The sequence below is a fragment of the Cetorhinus maximus genome, chromosome 6, assembly GCF_964194155.1.
Source record: "Cetorhinus maximus chromosome 6, sCetMax3.hap1.1, whole genome shotgun sequence".
Lineage (NCBI taxonomy): Eukaryota > Metazoa > Chordata > Chondrichthyes > Lamniformes > Cetorhinidae > Cetorhinus > Cetorhinus maximus.
In genome coordinates this window covers 143,939,281-143,962,892 of record NC_135884.1, presented here as the reverse complement: position 1 = coordinate 143,962,892, position 23,612 = coordinate 143,939,281, and the positions used below count along the sequence as shown (strand labels likewise).

The following is a 23,612-nucleotide window of genomic DNA, read 5'->3' as shown; positions in this document are numbered from 1 at the left end:
AGGGTGGGACCAACAAATCCAGGGAACTCTGGATGTCGAGGGATTTACAGGATTGGATAAAGAGAAAAAGGGAGACTTATGACAGATACCGAGGGCTCAAAACAGCGGAAGCCCTAGAGGAGTATAGAATGTGTAGGAGGGGAACTTAAAAAGGAAATTAGGAGAGCAAAAAGGGCGCATGAGAAAACATTGGTAGGTAAAATAAAGGAAAATCCAAAGTTATTTTACAAGTACATTAGAGTAAGAGGATAACTAGGAATGAGTAAGGCCCATTAAGGACCATAGTGGTAATTAGCGTGTGGAGCCGGAAGACGTAGGTAGGGTTCTAAATGAATACTTTGTGTCAGTGTTCACAAGTGAGAGGGACGACGTGGGTATGGAAATCAGGCAGAAGGACTGCAATATAATTAAAGAAGTTAGCATAGAAAGGGAGGAGGTTCTAAGTGGTCTGGCAGGCTTAAAAGTAGATAAATCTCCAGGCCCAGATGAAATGTATCCCAGGCAAGGGAGGAGATAGGAGGGGCGCTGGCAATAATTTTCAATACCTCTCTGGCCACAGGAGGGGTGCCAGACGACTGAAGGACAGCCAATGTGGTACCGTTATTCAAGAAGGAAGAAAGGGATAAACCAGGGAACTACAGGCCAGTCAGTCTAATCTCAGTGGTGGGCAAACTATTGGAAGCAATTCTGAGGGACAGAATTAATCTATACTTGGAGAGGCAGGGATTAATCAAGGGCAGTCAGCATGGTTTTGTTAAGGGGAGGTCATGTCTGACCAATTTGATTGAATTTTTCACACGCCAGGTGTGTAGATGAGGGCAATGTATTTGACGTGGTCTACTTGGACTTCAGCAAGGCTTTTGATAAGGTCCCAAATGGGAAACTGATAATGAAGGTAAGAGCCCATGGGATCCAAGGTAATTCGGCAAATTGGATCTAGAATTGGCCGAGTGGCAGGAAGCAGAGGGTGATGGTTGAGGGGTGATTTTGTTACTGGATGTCTGTGTCCAGTGGGGTTCCACAGGGGTAGATGTTGGGTCCCTTGCTGTTTGTGGTATATATAAATGATTTAGACTTGAATGTAGGAGGGTTGATCAGTAAGTTCGCAGATGACACGAAAATTGGTGGGTTGGTAAATAGTGAGGAGGATAGACTTAGATTACAGGAGGATATAGGCGGGCTGGTCAGATGGGCTGACCAGTGGCAAATGAAATTTTATCAACATTAGTGTGAGGTGATGCACTTGGGCAGGACAAACAAGGCACGGGAATGCATGATGAATGGTAGGACCCTGGGAAGTACCGAGGATCAGAGGGACCTTGGTGTGCATGTCCACCGGTCCCTTAAGGTAGTGGGACAGGTAGATAAGGTGGTGAAGAAGGAATATGGGATACTTGCCTTTAACAGTTGAGGCATAGAAATAAAGAGCAGGGAGGTTATACTGGAGCTTTATAAAACGCTGGTTACGCCACAGCCACAGTATTGCGTGCAATTCTGGAATCCGCAATATCGGAAGGATGTAATTGCACTAGAGAGAGTGCAGAGGAGATTTACCAGGATGTTGCCTGAGCTGGAGAGTTTTAGTTATGTGGAGAGATTGGATCAACTGGGGTTACTTTCCCTGGAGCAGAGGAGATTGAAGGGGGACATGATTGAGGTGTATAAAATTATGAGGGGCGTAGATAGGGTAGACAGGAAGGAACTTTTCCCCTTGGTGGAGGGATCAATAACTAGGGGGCATAGATTTAAGGTAAGGGACAGGAGGTTTAGAGGGGATATGATGAAGAATTTTTTCACCCAGAGGGCGGTGGTAATCTGGAACTCACTGTCTGAAAGGGTGGTAGAGGCAGAAACCCTCATAACATTTAAGAAGTATTTGGATGTGCACTTGCGATGCCATGGCATACAAGGCTATGGGCCTAGTGCTGGAAAATGGGATTAAAATAGTTGGGTAATTGTTTGACCGACGCAGGCTCGATTCGCCAAAGGGCCTTTTCCTGTGCTGTAGACCTCTATGACTCTATGACATGATGTACTTCTCCATAGAAAGGGTAAAGACACTTGTTAAAAGTAACTCCAAGGGTTCTCATGTTTGCTTCACGAGTGAGATTGACAGAGGACACAAACCTATTGCCAAATCATTCCTCGAAGGCCAAATTTTGATCCAAAACTGGAAAAGGTAGGGAAAATCACTTCTCTTCATGCCTCATTTTGTACTTTTTTAATGTAAAAAAAACTTCCTGCTGCTATATTTTTAAATCCATAACAGCATTTTTACCAACATTTAATGCAAATAAGTATGAGGGTGGATCAATAGGTATTTTTTCCCCCTGTCAGTCCACATTGCTCCACAAATTAAGGAATATTCAACTTTCAATCCAACATTCAGGTTGCACATAGTAAAAGAAACAGCAACAACCTACAAAGCCCCAAGAAACACACACCTAAAACATACTAAATATGTAGAAGAACTATGATGTTGGATGTTAAGGAAAGTATAAATATCTAACAAATATCAGAGCTTCATTTCAAAAAGAAAATAATTTTATTTATTAAAAATGACACATTGCTGAAGCTGGGACTACATTTGTTCAAAAAAATCTCATTTATAAGAAATCTTGCACAATGATCTAAACGAGTTTTTTTTTTAAGAGCTGCTTGAAGTTTTAAACCAGCTTTAGCCTCACAGAACAAACCTGAAAATTTGAGATGCAAACATGGGTAATGTATAATTATAAGGAGAGTACTAACTGAAATAGTTAAGAGTAGGTGGTGAAATTCCCCAGTCCCTGGCTCCTAATCAAACGCAGCAGGCATTCTAATAAATCACTTAGATGAATTGCTGCTTGCATTATGTGGATCACGCATGAAGTGTGACATTCTGAGCCAATTACTTCCCCTTACTTTTTTTCTTAATAATTTCCCTCTTTATTACAACTTTACATATCAGGCATCTCCCACATCATTTCATTTGAGTTGTTCCAGATACAATGCTCTTCTTTTGGGGGATTTAAGGATATACAATATGAAGAAGGGGAAATGAAATCAATCTCTTCCTCTTGTTAGGCTCCTACAGCCAACGTTACATTTTCTTTTCAGTCCATACACAGTTCCCCCGCCCTGTACTGGCTACACTCCCAGCATCCCCATAATTATCTGATTGATTCACCACATTAACACGCCAACTGTCCACTCCTCATTGCTGCAATTCTTATTTTTGCACTGCTTCCACTCTGATAAATTATTGCAGAACTCAATTAATTTTAAAAAATGTTGTGTAATGTTGTTTCTCTATTGCACGATTTATAGGACAAGTTTCCAAAAAAAAACAGTATATCTAAAGACAAAGAGAGCCTGGAAGAAATGCAGACTACTGCCCCAGGCCAAGTGCTATAATGCAGATCTGCTAAAGAGTGAAAGATGATGAATTTTGGCACGGAAATTTAGTATTAGCGAACTTTCCTGCATATCCTGTTAATCACAAAACAGAAATATCACATTAAGCAGAACATAAAATATGTCTTCTAATGACATTCCATATTGGTGTTCAAACCCAATGTGCCACAGAGTGCTAGGACGTAGACTCACTCACACCTGTGGTACCCCACACACCGAGTTTTCAGTCTCAACAGGGCTATCATGGGGAGCAGTAGTGCAGATGCCAGGCTGTTCTCAAGAAAGAAGGCGAGTGTGCATTCCAGCACGGTAAGAACACCACTAATACCGGATGCACCACTAAGTAAAGATTGTACACAGATGAAGAGCAGCAAAGCCACAGGACTGGAAAAGTAACAACTGAGGTCTGAAAGAGAAGATCACCTCCACGCTTCCTTTCTTGTAATTTGGTTTACAGATAGGTACAAATAAAATAAATCTGATACTTGCTCTTTTTTGTCTCAGGGTGAGAGATATTTTCACAATTAACCACTTATGATCCTGGTTGGGAAGATGGCAAAAGGTTTTCCTGACAAAAACACATGCTCTGTCTTCAACTAAATATAGAAAGTCTTTGAGGATGAAATGTTCTAATATGTAGCTTAAGAAGACTAGTTTAGTAATACACTTCAAGCCATTAATGAGACACCATATTTTATTGCAACTAAATGTGATTTACAAAAGTTTAGTATAGACACTCAAGGATTTAGTAGTGAATTTTGCTGGACAAAGGCAGAGTGCATTACAGTGATTTAACAGTGGGATGTATCCCTGCCTTGTACCATTTCCTTCGTGGCAGCTTTGTATTGCCTGAAGCAGATATCACAAGGAATTTGGATTGTTCCAATTATATTAACAAATGTTACAAGATCAGTTTACTTTTCCCTTATTGACGCAATTGGAAAAAAATTAAATCAGCAAGTTATAACTTTCATTATTTGGAGAACAGTCTCTCCCTAAAATTACTGGAATTAAAGCAAAGCATAAACACTTGAGGAATTCTTGCCCACCAGAATTAAAATCCACAAGATCATTCAGGAAAGGAAATCATTCAAAGATCTTGAACATAAGTTTCTCCTTTTATTTTTAGGGCAGAGGGGAGAAGGAAACTGTTCTGAATATAATTAGTTTTAAATCTGTTGATCAAGGCTAACATAAATCCTAGGAAACTGAATGTTTTTTTGGCACCCGATATCAGCATTATGAATTCCCAGGCCATGTATAGAATGACCAAATGTAGAGGAAAGCTGCCATTATTCTTCCTCAACAATGAATTTTCCAAATGCACCAGTATAGAATTTTCAATGCCGTTTACACTAACCAGCTTTGTGGCATCTGAGTGAAGTTGCAACTGGTGTGCCAAGTATGGTCTGTGGTATTATGAATGCACACCCAGCAGGACTGGGTTGAAACGTATTTCACATTAGATCGTTACAGGATGAAATGTAACAAAACTTGCATTCCATCTGTCTTGTCTAGGTTCAGGATTGAAAGGACAATGTGCAGGTACTGCACCATCCATTCCTCGGCTTTTGCTTTCTTGTGGATTATTTTTCTGTTTAACATTATTTTAAAACTCATAGAACCATAAAACACTACAGCACAGAAAAACAGGCCATTCGGCCCTTCTAGTCTGCGCCGAAATATTATTCCACTAGTCCCATTGACCTGTACCCAGTCCATAACCCTCCAGACCTCTCCCATCCAAGTATCTATCCAATTTAATAGAACCATAGAACATGGTTAACATAACTTTGGAACTGTCAACACACTGATTTAAAAGGTGTAAGATGTTCTTTTATTATGCTTATACAGTGCTGGGTTCACTGTAGACAGCTGTTACTCAAATGTAAAACTGTGAGGACCCTCCGAGACCAGCTATCAAGAATATCCATTTTTAGTCACTCTTTCAGGCCACTGGTGTAAGCAATTCCTAATTGTTTGCTACTTGGCTCTAAAGTGGCTGTCCACAAACTTGTGGAGGTGATCAAAAGTGGGAACCATAAATGAAAGATAATCACTATTAAATTCAACTGGGAATTTGGAAGAAATTTATTCACCCAGAGGTGGGTTAGGTTGTGGAACTTGCTACCACATGGAGTAACTGAGGTGAACCGCATGGATGCATTTAAGGAGAAGTGAGATGAACACACAAGGGACAGGGAACAGAAGGTTACGCTGATAGGGTTAGGCAAAACAGAGTGGGGGAAGGTTTGTGTGGAGCATAAACACCAGCATGGACCAGTTGGAGCACAAGGGCTGTTCTGGTGCTGTACATTCTACATAACTCTATATAAAAAGAGACATGCTGTTGAATCTTTTTGTCCTCCACTCATCAGGGCAGTCTCAAGAATGCCAAATTTTTACTGCTGAGTATAAAACGAAAAGCTTTGACAGCATCTCTCTTTTTTTCAGCAACACTCAAGTTCAGTATTATCAAGCGACTAATTCTATGCAAACCACATTTGGAAACCTGGAGCTATTAGCACAACATAACATTGCATTTAGAAATACATGGATAAAAATGAGAGCTAAGATATGTTTTCAATATTATCTACAACACGTGAAATCAAATAGCTATAATTTCTACACAACACACAAGTAGATGTATGAAACCGCTAGTGCTTATGAATAGTTTCTGGATCATATTGCGTGCAGTGTTATAGAATTTGAAAATTATATTTTTGTGTTCAGCACTTTTTATGGGCACCAGAGTAATTTACTTTAATAAAATGTTGAATTGCAATATTCCCAAAGTGACTGTACAGAAGATGCTACATAAACAGCTACATGATATTAGTCTCCCAGTCCCCATGCACATTGACCTATTGTTTGCAATATTAGTCGGCAGACACTTAACGCATTCTTATGACTTCCCTCTGTCCAATCTTAATAGCAGCGTTAATCTGTTTTATGCAAATTAATCATACAAAATGACCCAGAAGCAATCCCTGCATTACTGCACTCGGCACTAATTTCCATGTTGATGTTACTCTTTTAATTATTATAACTTTGCATTGTCTTATTCAATCAGTTATTTATCCATTTCAAAACTTCTTCCCAAATCTTGTGCCTTTCCAACAATGTGTTAAATACTATTCTCTGATGTGGCACTCTGTCAAAGGCTTTGCTGCTAAAGTCTAGAAATATAAAATTTACTGAGTTCCCCTAGTCAACAAACTCAGTTAATTCTCAGAAAACTCAAGCAAATGTATCAATCAAGATCAATTACTTGTTGACTACTTATTAATATATTAGATCTCCCCTGATGCCTTACATTATCTTTCTCCTAATGCTTCACCATTGTTTCAAGGTGCTTTCTATTTTCTTAATCCGCCATCAACATCAAGTTCTTGGATCTATAGTTTCTTTGATTACCCTTTTTTATCCCTTTTTATAGATTGGCACCAAAACCATTTCTTTTCAATCTTTTAACACAACTACAGTATTCAGCAATTCTTTCAAAATATCCACCAGAATGCGAGCAATTTAACGGCTACTTCCTTTGCTCCAATTATGGCAGTGGATCAGGAGAAGAAGGGCAAGGGCAACTAGGGATGGGCCTAGCCAGCGAAGCCCACATTCCGTGAATGAATTTTAAAAATGGTTAAGAGAAAATTCAATCCTAATCAACTATTCTGCCCCTTGTCCTTTAAATTCTCGCCCTGCACGGTGAAGGCAGTCAACTGACGCATCTCTAAAAAGTGGCACAGACGAGTCATAAAGGACAGATGCCATTCGTTGGCAATCTGTTATGTCCTCCATATCCCACAGAGAAACCAAGGGTTCCACTGTTTTCTCCAAATACATCTATTCCCTGTGATCTTCTTATTTATTCTCGGTCTGTTAATTGATTTCTTTACTTCTTTTTCTGATATGTCTTACTCTATCATACCTTTAATTTTACTCCCAATGCAAGTCTTTTTTTTATTTCTTATCTCTAACATTAGTGTTCTTGTTGTCCAGGTTGATTTACTTCAAATTCATTTTCAGCATAAACATGTCCCTAACAAGGTCAGCATTCATTGCATTTTGCTAGTTTCCCTTAAGAAGGTGCTGGTGGGCCTTCCTCTTGAATCGCTGCAGTCTATGTGGTGAAGGCACTCCCACAGTGCCAAAATATTCAAGAATTACAGGTGTCAAATAACAGAGGAAAACACAAACTAATCTATTGGGACTCACTGGGGCCTTGTCTGTAAGTTAATGTTTTAATATGAGTGTTTGCTTTACTGCTTAAAAGTGGCTGGTAGAGTATAGAGGTTATGAAACGGCATGAGTTTTCATCCCGCTAACATACAAACTTGGAACTACTCCTATGACGCAGTTGCCCATAGCTGCAAAATATATTCTAATTAGAGCTCATGTAAAAAACTACATTTTAAAAGAAAGAATATTGCTAACTTAATAAATTGATGCATTTAAGAGAAATATTTTCTTTGGGATCCGCAGCTAAGTTTTTATTGCTGTGTTTTAAAAAGTACAACTCTCCAGTTCGAATTATATGGTTATTCGCATGTTTATAGTCCTTTACTTGCAAAGTCAGAAGAGATTTCCTTTTACCTCAGATAAATTATGTAGTGCATCAAGCTGAATAAACATTATAAATTTTGTAAAATTACCATAGATTCGGAAAAGAAAAAAAACAATTTTTCTCCCTTCAACAAACATAATTAAAATTCACATATGATAAATGAAAAGTACTTTTAAAAGTAATACAAGCTTATTTTTTTCTTAAACTTTATAGTGCAGAAATGGACTACAATAAAATGGGGGGTAAGTCTGCTCTACCTTCACTATCTCTCTTGTCAAATGATGGAAGACTTATCGCTGAATAATAACATACGCTGTTTTATTAAGGGCTCTGCATACAAAGGATGCAGAACGTAAAATGAAAATTTGAGATCCAGTAATATTCAGATACCTAGATGCCAAACTAACGTAGAACTCTGCCAAAGAAAGTATTGAATTCTCTGCTTCAAATCAAGCTCGAGTGAAGCAATAACCTGTAAAACAAAATCACCTGATCTGAATGAAGCAGAAAGGAAGGTGCCCACAACCAAAGTGACAGATTGGCGTATTTTATTTCAACTTAATTTATACCACTGAGACAGACATTGGGCTAAATCCCATCTATTAACGGAGGGAAGCACATCTGTTAAAACTCCAATACAATGGGTGGCAACCCACTGGAACCGGATAAGTAACCGAATAGTCTCAGAACTTTTTGCGAGCTCTGGGCATTTTGATCCATCACGTTGAGAAGGGGAAAAAAACACTTTGGTTGCTTGAAACATCTGTTAAGCTCTCACTACTCAAACACACACTAGTCTTCTACTCATAACCTGCCAAAAAAAATATTTGTCTGAATGAAGGATTGTGCAAATTGTGGGATAATGGTAATCTGCTTGACGAGCCTACAAATTTCAAATATGATCATGGAGAAACCAGCTCAGGCAAGATCCCTCCAGATGACCCTTCATTCAGTGCAATTAGTTCACATTTTTCAAAAGTAGATCCTGATTTATTTTATGGATTATTAAATATTGACCATTATAAATTTTAGCATTTACAACAATGGGAGAGAAAAATGCCCTTTCCTCCACTTCCTTAATTCAATAACTGCAAACCTTAACAGCAATTATCACAAGATGAGATTAAAATAGTAAGAAAAAATAGAATATACTATCAAAACCAATAAACAGCTTTTTAACCACTTGAGCAAGATTACCAGACAAGTCTCTTATATTAGTATTGCATCCGCAAAATGCTTGCCCCCTCTAAAATTAATGCACAAGCATTGCAGTAAACAAATAAACTAAGGCTGCAAGACACAAATTGCTCCAAGGCACTTGCTCTGTAGGAAAGAAGATGATAGATGGTTTCACCTGAAAAATACCTAAGGTTTGTGTTGGAATCACGTTTTACTTGGCCAAAGACCTAGGTTTTACATCACAACCAGCTGGTCACTTGCTCTTTCAAACAGAAAACATCACTGAGCCCTTATGGTGTAAGCAGATGTCTTTTTTTTTAAGATATGACACAATTGTATCACTGCACATAATCAGGATTGACTAAAGAATGCAAACGAGGACAATGATACTTTAATGCCATGTATCTAAAATAAGGACACTACAGTAGTGACAGGATATTAATGCTCTTCTTTTATAAATATCAAAGTCTATGATTTAAAAGTATCAAGGGCACCAGTAAAATATTATGTAAGTTTTTCTCACAACTAGAAGAGCAGCAAAGTGCAATATCATCAATATGACAGCCACAGACTTGATGGGATGAATGGCCTGTTTCTGTGCTGTTACATTATCTGATTCTATGTTGGTCTTCAAGGAATTACTATTAACTTAATATTGTATCATTAGCTTTTTTAGAAATGAATATAATACACCCAAACTGTCAGTTGGCCCTGCCTTCTTGCAGATCTGCTGAGATGACAGACATGACAGTGGGCCTTTCTAGTTTGGGTCACCTGTTCCAAAGATTTGATTACCTTTACAAGTATAGCTTGTATTTTCCATTGTTTCTCCCACCTTTTTCAAAAACGAAATCCTCCTACACACCAATTCAAGTATCCTAGTCCGTGAAACACTGTGTTTAACTTATATAATCTCAATACAAAATATGTACAGCTGGATTTTTAATTTTGGGCAGGCACCTCCCACGACATGCAATCCAACTCAATTGAAAGTGCTGTGTGAGCTGGTTACTTACCATTGACTTGGTAAAAGGACGAGCCAAGGCAAACAGTAGGGTGTACAACCACCAGCTGTGGTGTATTGAGGAATAAATCATGTTTCCTGGATGCAAAGCATTGGATGTTACTCCATGAGGCGACAGGCGGCGGTTCAGCTCGTTCGAGAAGAGGATATTACAAAGCTTCGACCGGTTATAGGCTAGCATGGCCCAGTAATCTTTCTTAGCAGCAGAAAGCAGACTAAAATCCAGCTTCCCCAAGGGATCCTTTATATCAATGAATCTGAAATACATATGAAAAAGTGGTCATCTTTTTTCTAATTTCAATGAGTGTGGCTAGAAATATCAAATGTTTCCAGTGTCTGGCAAAGAAAATAATTGTGAAACAGCTGAAAAAAACAGACCAGAAGCTTGTTCTGAAACATTTTTTTTTTAAACGACTACTTCCATTTTATCTAAAGAAACTCCTAGGGCAAATTTTGCAGTTGCAACAATGGTGAAACTGTCAGCATTTGTTGTGTTTATTCTTGTAAAATGTCAGCAATATCTGGCATCCGGACATGCGCAGGTAAGCGGTATACTAGGTCATAATCCTTGAACAACCTCTCTGGCCCTGAAAAACTAATTTTATATTTGTGTAAAGATTTCTCTAACTTGGCGCCAGATTCAAACTATTGTCAGAGAAGCAGCAATCCACACCACAGTTCTTTGTTGCCAGATTTCTTCGAGGATAGTGGTGCGTCCCGTCACTTTGCCCCTGACCACAAAATCTAGACCCCAGTGTTTGTGCGTCAAACCTAATAGTCTCTGAATTCGAATTTTGAAGATAACAGGGTTCCTGAGCTTGGAACCGCTAGCTATCAGGTTTATAACACGGATCAGATGACCCTTCCCTTCCATCAGTCACCAAAGATTCGGATTGGTACACCCTCTCTTTCCCCTCCTTGGCCAACTCAATTAGACTACCCAGAAACAAACGAGCCACAGAGAGCCTGTCAGAAAAATGAGCCATTTGCACTAATCTTAAAAGAAAACCAGCACAAACTTCTCAGCTATCATAAACCAAACAGGAACAAACACACGCTTGTTTTGCGCAGCATAAACATTGTTGCAACATTGTCAGAGGCAAGTATTTAGCTTGAAAACCAAGTTACAAGATGTACACAAAAGGACAGACTTGTTGTATTACTTTTTATGAAAACGGTTCAGCTACAGCTAATCCAAATGGTCCAAGTTTATATTTATCCAAAGAAATCCCAGTTTGCTCAGTTCAGGCAAGTTTATATCACCTCATCCAATAGAGTACCTATTTCTGGGGTGTGTGTATTTGTGTATGCTGTATTTACTTATCAAGGGGAGGGATGGCAAAGGCAAGGATAATAAAATTGGCCCATATGAACATACGAACAAGGAGCAAGAGTAGGCCATTCAGCCCCTCGAACCTGCTCTGCCATTTAATAGGATCGTGGTTGCTCTGATAGTAATCTGAAATCTGCATCCCACCTATCCCCGATAACCTATTGCTCCCTTGCTTACCAAAAATCTATCCAGCTCTGCCTTAAAAATATTCAAAGACTCTGCATCCACCACCTTTTCAGGAAGCGAGTTCCAAAGACTCGCGACCCTCTGAGTGAAATAAATTTCACCTCATCTCTGTTTTAAATGGGTGACCCCTTATTTTTAAACAGTGATCCCCAGTTCTAGATTCTCCCACAAGAGGAAACATCCTTTCCACATCCACCCTGTCAAAACCCCTCAGGGTCTTATATGGTTCAATCAAGTCACCGCTTACTCTTCTAAACTCCAGTGGATACAAGTCTAGCCTGTCCAACCTTTCCTCATAAGACAACCCACCAATTCCAGCTATTAGTCTGGTAAACTTTCTCTGAACTGCTTCCAATACATTTGCATTCTTCCTTAAATAAGGTGACCAATATTGTACACAGTACTCCAAATGTGGTCTCAGTGTGCCCTGTACAACAATGTGCCTTGTACAACTGAAGCATAACCTCCCTACTTTTGTATTCAATTCTCCTCGCAATAAATGATAACATTCTATTAGCTTTTCTAATTACTTGTTGTACCTGCACACTAGACTTTTGTGATTCATGCACTTGGACACCCAGATCCCTCTGCATCTCAGAGCTCTGCAATCTCCCACCACTTAGATAATATGCTTCTCTTTAATTTTTCCTGCCAAAATGGACAATTTCACATTTTCCCACATTATGCTCCATTTGCCAGATCTTTGCCCACTCACTTAACCTATCCATATCTTTTTGTAGCCTCCTTATGTCCTCTTCACAATTTACTTTCCTACCCATATTCACCATTCTTCAAGCTTTGGAAAATGAAATTAACTACTGTATGTTACTACAAAATGTCAGGTTAGTTATGTATCACTAGCACATTTATTGGGAACTGGTTTAATATTAATCAAAATAATTCACCTGAGAGCCTTAACAGTGCACAGACCATCATGCCGCTATTACAAGACCTCAAGTGGCAATAGTAACAAAACACTGCATTTTAATTCACCATTCCACAAAGTTAAAAAATATCTGTTACACGTAGTAATATGTTCTTCAGTTGTTCTCACTTCCTTCATGCTGAAATGTCATTTAAACCTCAATGGGTCACCAAAAGTGCTCTTTCTCTCCCCTTCCTCCCATAGTACACATGTCTATTATCGTTACTGAATGCCTTGAATGCAACTGATTGTTGCCTATTATATTATGACTATCACTAAACATACCCATGCATGCAGTCACTGATGTCCTGCTAGCTGGGGAGGAGTGACTATCAAATAAAATTTGACATTGAGTCACATAAGGTGACATTAGGTCAGTAAAGACGAAGATTTTAAAAAGTGTCTTAAAGGTGAAGAGAGAGGTAGAGGGGCAGATAGATTTAGGGAGGGAATTTGCGTTACAGCCCTAGGCAGCTGAAGGCTCAGTTGCCAATGGTGGAGCAATTAAAATTGTGGATGCGCAAGAGGCCAGAATTGAATGAGCATAGAGATCTTAGAGGGTTGTAAGGCTGGAGGAGGTTATAGAAGAATTTGAAGACAGGGATGAAAACATTAGAATTGAGGTGTTGCTGGACTGGGAGCAGGTATTAGCAAACACAGGGGTGATGGTTGAACGGGACTAGGTGAATCTTGGATGTGGGCAGCAGAGTTTTGAATGAATTTAAGTTTATTTAGGGTGGCCAGGACAGCATTGCAATAGTCAAATGTAGAGGTAGCTAATGCATGGGTAAGAGTTTCAGCAGCTGATGAACTGAGGCAGGGGCAGAGTCAGGCAACATTAAGGAGCAAAAGTAGATAGACTTGTTGATGGGATGATTGTGGTCAAATGCCCATCCGGGGTCAAATATTGCTCCAGCCTTAGACTGTTACTAAGGAACTTACATTTTTTAAACCAAAATTTCTGAAAATAATCAACTGAATTCTGGTTAAATCGGTTGGTAAGTTTTGAGTAAGCAGAGTTTTTAAGTTTAAATATGGTCTTGACCAGTAGTCACCAGTCAGTCGGGACCAATGTGGTTTTATTTCAAGAGCCTATAAATCAAGACCTTAGGTTAACCTCAATAATAGGCAAGTCTTGCATAAAGGGAATTGAAAATTTATGAAGCCGCAGAGCCTTACTAATTACAGTAATTCTAAAAAGGCTGCACACATTTAAATTGATCCAGAGTAATTGCTACTTTTATTCATTATCAAAAGAAATTTGTGTGTAATTTTGTCTTAACCTCACAAAATACAGTCACGAAGACTGAAATTTATGATGTGAAGAGTGTTTGGCAAAACACTTCTCAGGACTCGAGGGAAACGCTATAAAATAAGATTTTTATTAAATGCACAGATGCCATTTTGATTTAATATGAGCTATAAACAAAGTACTGAGTTTCGAAGTGTAACACAAGCCCTACGTGGCTTGCTGCTCAGAGGAACTTTGTGATTGATCATTGAAATCCCTCCAGTGTTTATTGTATACAATTATGGCTTCCATAGATGTAGATATATATTTTATATATGTATATTTTATATATATATTATACTTTTCACACATTTACACATGAATGTGAGTTGTGCAAAGCTCACACCTTTTTGTATTTTCCACCACAAGGATTTGGTCAAAAGATGCAGCTAAGCAAAACCATTGCACAGTGTAGTCAACTCCTCAGACTGAACCATGCATCAGCTCCAAAAATATAAAAGAGGCTGGTTTCCATTCATTTCAGCAGAGTAGCAGCTGCCAATGCTGCCCACCAGTAATTAATCTTTGACTTTTTTGAAGCCTAACCAGATTTCTACAGTCAAGAAACAGATAATGGAAGCTGTCCACCTCCTATGAAACGCCTTGAAAAGTGGCTAAGCCACCTATGGTGAAACAGCAGGGCACCCCTTCCCTCCAACCCCCCTCCCCTCCAGAACGGGCATAGCACAGGTCAGACACGAAAGGAACTGGAAGGAGAAAATAGCACTAGGTTCAGAGTCTCAGGATTAGGGGTCAGCCATTTAGGAATGAGATGAGGAGAGATTTCTTCACTCCGCGTTAAGAATATTTGGAATGTTCTATCCCAGACGGCTATAGATGAGTATATTCAAGTCTGAGATCAATAGATATTTGAGCACTGACTGAATCAAAAGTCAGAGAATCACAGGGGAGAATTTTCTCCCCTTTGGGCGGGCCAGTCAGGAGCAGACGCGGAGCCAAACGCCGCCCGCGATCAGCTGCGTGCTGCCATTTTATGTTGGCCCGCCCAGCGTGACAGGCATCCAGAAGCGCTGATCGCTACCTGTGCGGGCGGGGGGAGGAGGGAGAGTCGGAGCCTGCGCTCTATCACGTATGTGCGCGAAAGAGCGCAGAAATCTCCCTGAGGCACGGAGCTACCTCAGGGAGATTAATTTCATTATAAAACAGTGAAAAAGAGAAAAAAAAATTATTCAGACACATCCTCTCACATGACAGTGTCACATGAGCTGGGACATGATTATGAATTTTAATTTAAAAATTTTATTTAATTTATAAACCCTTCATGAAACCTCATCCCACCCGTGGATGAGGTTTCATGCGAAATGCGAAGGCCGCCTGGGCTCTTCGTCTGCCCGCCAACCTTAGGGTTGGACGGGCAGCATTGAGAATTAGTTTAATTAGTTTAATAATGGCCTTAACAGGCCTTTGACAGGTCGGCGGGTGCACCGCGGACTCCGGGGTGCACCCACCGAACTGAAGATCGGAATGATGCGTGGTGATGTCGGGACGCACGCCCGATGTCACCACACGTCATTTCACGCATCGGCATGTGGGGCCCGCCCCTGCACGCCAAACGGAAGATTCTGGCCATAGAGTGGTTTACGCCACAGAAGGAAGTCATTCAGCCCATCAAGTCCGTGCCAGCTTTCTGCACAGCAATCCAATCAGTTCCATTACCCTGTTCAATCCCTGTAATCATGTGGGTTTATTTCCTTCATGTGCCTATCCAATTTTCTTTCGAAATCATTCACTTTGTTTCTGCTTCCACTAGCCTTGTGGGCAGTGGATTCCAGGTCATTACCACTCACTGCGTAAAAAAAGTTCTTCCTCACATTTCCCCTGCAGCCCTTGCCCAAAACCTTCAATCTGTGCCCCTTAGCCTTTGTACTATCAACTAATGGGTACAGTATTTCCTTGTCCACTTAATCCAAACCGGCGGTAGGCAGGAAAGTGGAGTTGAAATAGAAGTTCTTTAGCCATTATCTTATTGAATGGCGGAGCAGGCTCGAATGGCCTAATGGCCAACTCCTGCACCTATTTCTTATGTTCTTACATTTTTATGGAGCAGCTGGGAGCATCAGCTTCCAAGATTAAGTTTGCGCATGTACATTTCCACAGCTAATTGCGAATTCCTTAATCAGTATCAAGCACAGCTAAACAAGATGTACCACATCTAAAACAGGCTTACATTTAGAGTTTGGAAAATCACTTTCCATTTTACAGACTGAAGAAACTTTGTAGTAAAATTACTTCCTTCAGATAATTAAGAAATATGAGATTTTACATATTTAATCATTACAATCTAAAGCTATAACTTTGCACAACCAATAACTTCACACGTGTAGAGAAGCATTTTATAATAAATACCAGTGCCTGTCAAAAGGAGGGGAGGAGAGGGGGAATTTAAAAATATAACTGCTTACAAACCAGAAATTAATGTGGCAGGATTTGATGTTCCTACATCTATAAAAAGGACTGTGACATACGAGGTACCAAACAATTCTTTGATGGAGCATGAAACAAAGAAACTACATGGTGATGTTTAATTGTCTCTGACATAATCGTTAAATGCCAGATGTTTAATTTTTTTATCAAGTATTATACATTTCACTGACTGAGAAAGGGTATAATGTAATCGCACTTCGAAATATGTAGATGTTACTAGTTTAGGAAAATGTATATAGACACCAATGCCTTATTCCAGAAATAGATATTTTGTAAATTGTAATGGGAAATTTTTGAGCTGGTGGTGACACATACTTTCATGCATGCTTGTGAGAAATGATTTTATTTCACCATTTTTTCTTTATATGCAATTACATGCAAATAAGGTTGCTTTTTAATTTTCATTGCTGACAGATCATCCATCAAGTCCAGTTAATGGGTGATTAAAACTGTAATACTGTCAACCAAAACTTAGCAAATGTGATACAGTATATCACTGATATAAAGATGCTTACACCTATTAACAGTTTAAGCTAAGTACTGGTATTTTCTCCTGAAGAAATAATAAAACAATTCTGGAATTGCGACAAAGGATTTTAAAAGGAAAAGAAAATGACACAAACTTGTAATTTAAGATAACGTACATATATTGCACAAAGCAAAATATAAATGTTGCAGAACAAAACTCAATTGTTTCACATACCTTTAGACAGCTGCATACAATTTTGGTGGAGTTATCCCAAAGGTTCCATAGTACGATTACCAATTCCATTGCCCAGGGGATCGATACTCTACCCACGTTAAATTCAAGGCTGATCATTTACATGAGTGAAACACTAAATACTTGATTACACTGTTCCCAAATCCATTTTTTAAAAAAAGCACTTAGAGGAGCAAACCCACACAAAGAAAAGGAATCCCTCACCAACAATGGTAGGTAAGCTATCACTCACTAAACATCTAAAATGAGTGAGTTATGGGTCTTGCACTCAACAAAGAAATGCCATAACTTGCCATCAGTGAAATTGCCTTTGCACAATTCTCTTCTACACTTTAGGCCAGGATTAATGGATACGCATGAGTGATAACAAGTCAGGAATCTAATTGAGGGGTTCAGATCATTTATATGTGAAAGAATGCACAACTGATTGTGCCTGAGTAATCCAATTAAAAGATTCATAGTATATCAAAATATAGAGCTAAAGTGTTCTAACTTATTTGATCCCCATGATTAGTAATAGACTTGATGTCAATATTTGGTATTTATCATTTTTAATACTATATACCATAGTATTGTTCACACTGAGTCAAAGGATATGCTGCTTTATAACAATAGGAGGTCACATGATTCTGCGTTCAAATCCCACTCCAAGACTTCAGCACAAAAATCTACGCCAACAGTGCAGTTCTAAGGGAGTGCTGCACTGCTGGAGGTGCTGTCTTTTGAATGATCCATTAAACCAAGGCCCTGCCTACCCTCTCAGGTAAATGTCAAAGATCCCATGGCACTATTTCAAAGAAGAGCAGAGGAGTTACACTTGGCACCCTGGACCAATATTTATCCCTCAATTAACAACACAAAAAACAGATTGTCTGGCCATTACCACACTGCTGTTTGTGGGAGTTTCCTACATTACAACAGTGACTACATTTCAAAAGTAATTCATTGGCTGCAAAGGGCTTTGAGACGTCGAGTACTCATGGAGGGAGCTATATAAATGCAAGTCCTTTGAAACAAATGTGATGAGAAAGTGTTACACATAATTGTGACTCTTACAGGAATAATGCATTGGACACAAGGCTTCCAATATGTTATATGTGGGGAGACAATGGTGTAGTGCTAATGTCGCTGGACTAGTAATCCAGAGGCCCAGGCTAATGATCTGGGGACATGGGTTTGAATCCCACCATGGCAGTTGGTAGAATCTTAATTTCATTTAATAAATCTGGAATATAAAGCTAGGCTCAGTGATGCTGACCATGAAACTATAATTTAAACTATATAAGCTCTACTTGTCCCACCCCTCCCCCCCACCCTTAAACCAGCTTATAACCACTCTTCTATTTTTCCTTAGTTCTGATGAAGAGTCATATGGACTCGAAACGTTAACTGTGTTCCTCTCCGCAGATGCTGTCAGACCTGCTGAGTTTTTCCAGGTAATTTTATTTTTGTTTTTGCTTTGGATTTCCAGCATCCGCAGTTTTTTGCTTTTACGAAACTATAATTGATTGACATAAAAACCCATTTAGTTCACTCGTGTACTTTAGAAAAGGAAATCTGCCATCCTTATCTGGTCTGGCCTACATGTGACTCCAGACCCACAGCAGTGTCGTTAACCCTTAACTTCCCTCTCAAATGGCGTATCAAGCCACTCAGTTCAAGAGTTCTTACAATGCTTACAATCTGATGGGATTCTTACAGCACCACGAGCTATAAGATTGGTCTTAACGGTAAACCCCCCATTTGTTCATCATGCAAGCTTGATACTGAAATAGGGAGCATCAAAAATATCCTCCAGGATAATGGCTACCCTGATCAGATCATTTTGCGCTGTATATCACACAAACTCATGAACGGGGCTAAGGCCATCACTTTTGGCCCTGAAAAGTGCCCAGTCTACCTCAGATTACCCTGGAAGGGCAAGGTATCCCAAAACTTTGAGCAACGGGTGAAGCTAGCTGTTTCACACTGCTACTATGTAGTAGCCAACATGCATGGTATTCGCCACTAATAGGATACTGCCTTCAAGCCAAAACAACATTCTGCCTATCACACAAATAAGTAATGTAGTATATGAATTTCAGTGCCAATCTGATGCTAGGTATGTAAGCCATACTCTCAAGGACTGGCGGATCATATCAAACAGCATGTCCTTTCTGCTGTTTGCAACTGGCAAGGTACAGACTGTACCCAACCAGTTCGTGCTTGCAAAACTCAAAACACAGTGTCCAACATTAGATGTGATTCCACGGTTGGACAACATTTGCTAAATAATCCTCAGTGTGCTAAAAATTACCCTGACAACCGACTTAAGATTGTCAGTCAGGCTCTCAATGTGGCGCTTTTGCGTGTATTGGAAGCTACATATATTAATACACAGGGCCCGTTCTTTGCAGACAGAAAGAACATAAACACACATTGTGCCTTTTTCAGCTAAACAAAATGAGTGATAGTCATTCACGGGTTCATTCCGCAGAGCAATGCCTTGACCAATCAGAGTCAAGCTGCCTGGTTTAAATTTCAAACAATGCTTGGCAGTTAACTGTCGGTCATCATTAACTGGTGCGTTCTCTGTGGCTCTGCCAATCAGAGTCCACTTGCCAACCAATCAGCACTCTCTTCTCATACAGTATAAAGTTGTTCAGTGCAAGACAGAAAGCTTTGACAAAATGTCTTTTTTTAGAAATATTTAATATTTCTGCATCTTTCTGTCATTATCTGTAGTATTTTCCTGTCTATCCCTTAGTGGTCCTATTTTCATCTCGGCCTTCCTTTTTTATTGATATTCCTGAAAATAATTTACTATTTTGTTTTATGTTCCTTGATAATTTAATTTCATATTTCCTTTTTGCCTTCCTAATTGCTTTTTTTGACTGCTCTCCTAATCTCTTCGTATTCTCTCTCATTCTGCACTATTCTGCTGTCTATGTACTTAATGTATGCCTCTTTCCTAACCCTCAATTGTTCCCTTATGTCTTTAGTCATCCATGGAGACTCACCAGTGTTTAAATTATTACTTTCTTTAGGCAGAATATATTTTCCTGCACTCTGTCGAGCACACTTTAAATGTTTCCCATTGTTGTTCTACATCAATGTTTGCCAATATAGTTTCCCATTGTATTTTTACAAGTTCTATTTCTCAGCCCCTCAAAATGAACTTTTTTCCAATCTACTGACCTGGTTTTTGTCATATGTATGTCCTTCTCTATCATCACCTTAAATAAAGCATATTACATTGTCACTATTGTCTAGGTGGTCTGCAGACTACACCTATAAGTGTGATAGATTCTTTATTATCTTTTATTTCTATCCATATGAATTCTATTTTTGTCTTGCTGATGGCTGCATCCCTTTTTTCTACTGCCATTATGTTATCCTGAATAAGTGCAGCTATTCCACCTCCCCATTTTCCTTCTCCATCTTTTCTAAATAATGCTATACCCTGAAATGCTTACTTCCCAGTCCTTATTTTAATCCCTACTAAGTCAGGTTCCTTCCAATGCATAACTGCCTCGAGCTCCCTTGTTCCATTATGGACATTGGACATTGTGTGTGTGTGGGTGTGTGTGTGTGGGTATGTGGGTGTGTCTCTACAGATAACACATTTCTAAAAGGATTTCCACTCACTTTATGTTTAATAATCTTTTTAGACTCCTTTTCTATAACTCTATATATTGCCTTGCCATCTACGTCTTCATTTACTTTATACTTTCCTATATTCTCCTGTTCTGTTCTATTTACATTTAGGTTGCTGACATTTCTTGTTGATCCCCTGCCCCGCACCCACCCCCCGCCTTACTAGTTTAAAGCCATGCCACCTCCGCATTACCCTTTCCGGTAGGCCCTGGCCCCCTCCCAGTTCAGGTGGAGCCTGCCCCATCGCTATAATTCCTTCCTGTCCCAGAACCGGTGCCACAGTTCATGAAAAGGAAGCACTCTTTCCCACATCAGCCCTTTAGCCATGTGTTAATTCATCTGATTTGTCTCTTCCTATGCCAATTTACACATACCTCAGGCAATAATCCAGAGATTATTACCCTTGTGGTCCTGTTTTCTAATTTAGAGCTTAACTCCAGATATTTTTTCACCTGGATCTCCTCCCTGTTCCTATCTTGTTCCAACATGGACCATGACAACTGGATTTAACCCCTCTTTTTCCAAGTTCCTCTCCAGTTGCTGTGAGATATTCATTACTCTGACAACACATCTTTCAGGATTCTTGTTCTTGGCTGCAGAGGATGCTATCAGCCTCCGAATTATAGAGTCCCCTATCACATTTCGATTTTGCTTTTTCCTGCCCCAGACAGCCTTCTGCAACTTGCAATGGAGGACATTGCTTTGGTTCCTGTGCAAAGTCAGCAAAATCCAAAAATTAGTTTTAATTCTGATCTTCACATGTCTGAGTTTAACAACACAAAATAGTTTATTGAGAAACTTCAGAAATATCCATCAGTGCAGCAATACTTTCCTTGTTGTGGTCAACTGAAGTCATTCAGGTTGTGGATTCAAGGCCCATCTCAGGGACTTGAGCGCACAAATTTAGCTTGACACTCCAGTGTAGTACTGAGGGAGTGTTGCACTATCGTTGGTGTTGTCTTTCAGATGCAACTTTGGCAGGCCCTGTCTGCCTTCTGAGGTGGACGCAACAGATCCTTTGGCACTACTACAAAGCAAAGTGTTCTGGATAATACTTATTCCTCAATCATTAAAAATAAATTATTTGCTCATTATCACATTTATGTTTGTGGGCACTTGCTGCATGCAAACTGACTGCCACATTTCCTACATTGTAATGGTGCTTACACTTCAAAAATACTTTACTGTCAGTAGAGTTTTGGAACATCCTGAGGTCATGAAAGGTGCCATATAACTGCCAGTCTTTCTTTTCTCATTGATGCAATGCCCAAATTAATGTCAAATGATAACTGTTTTATAATTTTGGAGGGAAATAAAGGTAATAAATTTACATCAGTTTAGATTGGCATACTTACACTAATTAGCGGGAGCCAGGATATTTCCTGGCTCAGCACGCCCACTTCAGGAAAACGCACCAGCAGAGATGGGATTTTCATTCTGCAAAAGGGGGGGGGGGGGCGCGCGGGGAGGGGAGGGCGGTGTGTGGCAGTAGGGGTGGTTCTTCAATTGTCTATTTAGTAAATGAGAAAAGGAGAGAAGCTCCATGGCAGCAGTACAAATTGATTTTAGGGTCAAAGTGATGACTTGGAGTGAGTCAGTGTGATCAAGTTTCCAAGGGTGGTTGCACTAAACAATTTCTACTGAATGGATAAAATGGAAAGCTGAAGGTATGTGCAATCATCACTTAAAAACAAAATATATTTCATTGAAAGACCAAAATCTTTGTAAACAATAGTTCAGTTGAACTGATGGAATACAATCAAGGACACTATTTGTATCCACTTGACTACTGAAGGTGGCTGAAAACACGACTTTTTAGATTTCATTTTTGTTATCGTTGGCATGTAGTTCAGTTCTGCGACTGAAGAGGAGCTTTGTTCCACAAAAGGTTTTTAGGCAGAGCAGACTGTCAAAATAATCAGAGACATGCTACATTGGGAATCTCACTTTGGAAAGTTACAGGAAATCAAATAGTGAGTGCAGCAGGTGAGCGTGTCTATTCAATGAAGAAAAGCTCCTGTTATGAAGAGTCCTTTTTGCATTCTTATACGAGATGTGGACGTCACTGTCTAGGCCAGCATTTTTAATGTCCATCCCCAATTGCCCTTGAGAAGGTCGTGGTGAGCCATCTTCTGGAACAGCTGCAGTCCATGTGATGTAGATTGACCCACATTGCTGTGTGGGAGGGAGCTCCAGGACTTTGACCCAGCGACAGTGAAGGAACAGCAATATAGTCCAAGTCAGGATGGTGTGTGGCTTGGAGGGGAACTTGCAGGTGGTGGTATGCAAGCACATACATCCGCTGCCCTTGCCCTTCTAGGTGGTAGAGGTCGCAAGTCAGTCTCCCATCACATATATTAATGACCACACCAACTGCAACTAACAAAGTTAAATATAAACTTAATTGCCAAAATACAAGAAGAACAGGTATGTAACAAACTACTCAATATGTAGCAAATGGGAAAAAGTATGACATCCTAGAATTCACTAAGTACCAAATAAACAATCAGCAAAACATGAAAGTGAGACAAAGCAATGATCAACTTCTTTGAAAAGCTTTTTAACCACCAACCAAAAGTTACGCATTTTACAGGAAAACAATTAAACATCACCCTTACAGTGACTTAAATTTACATAGCACCTTAAATTTAAAAAAAAACTCAAGATGCTTCATGGACAGCTGTAAGAAATATGGGCACTAATGCATGAAGTAACAGATGATAAGGTGTGACTAAAAGCTGGCCATTTAGAATCTTTATAAAGGGAGAGAGGGAGTAGAAGGAGTGGAAAAATTTGGGGATTTAAGCACGAGGGTGAGAAGCTTTGATCCAACTTGGGGCTGGATTTTCAACTTCGAGGCGGTTAGCAGGAGTCAGGATATTCCCTGGCTCAGCCCGCCCGCCTCA

At 39.6% G+C, this 23,612-nt stretch overlaps 1 protein-coding gene across 5 annotated transcripts in view; it reads right to left on the bottom strand.

The window, feature by feature from the left end:
- wwox (WW domain containing oxidoreductase) overlaps positions 1 to 23,612 on the bottom strand; it is a 968,269-nt gene that overhangs the window by 538,349 nt on the left and 406,308 nt on the right. For all 5 annotated transcript variants that reach the window (XM_078544626.1, XM_078544630.1, XM_078544628.1 and 2 more), the window contains one exon: positions 10,162 to 10,426. In XM_078544626.1, the coding sequence (XP_078400752.1) occupies positions 10,162 to 10,426 (265 nt within the window). The remainder of the gene's footprint in view (positions 1 to 10,161; positions 10,427 to 23,612) is intronic.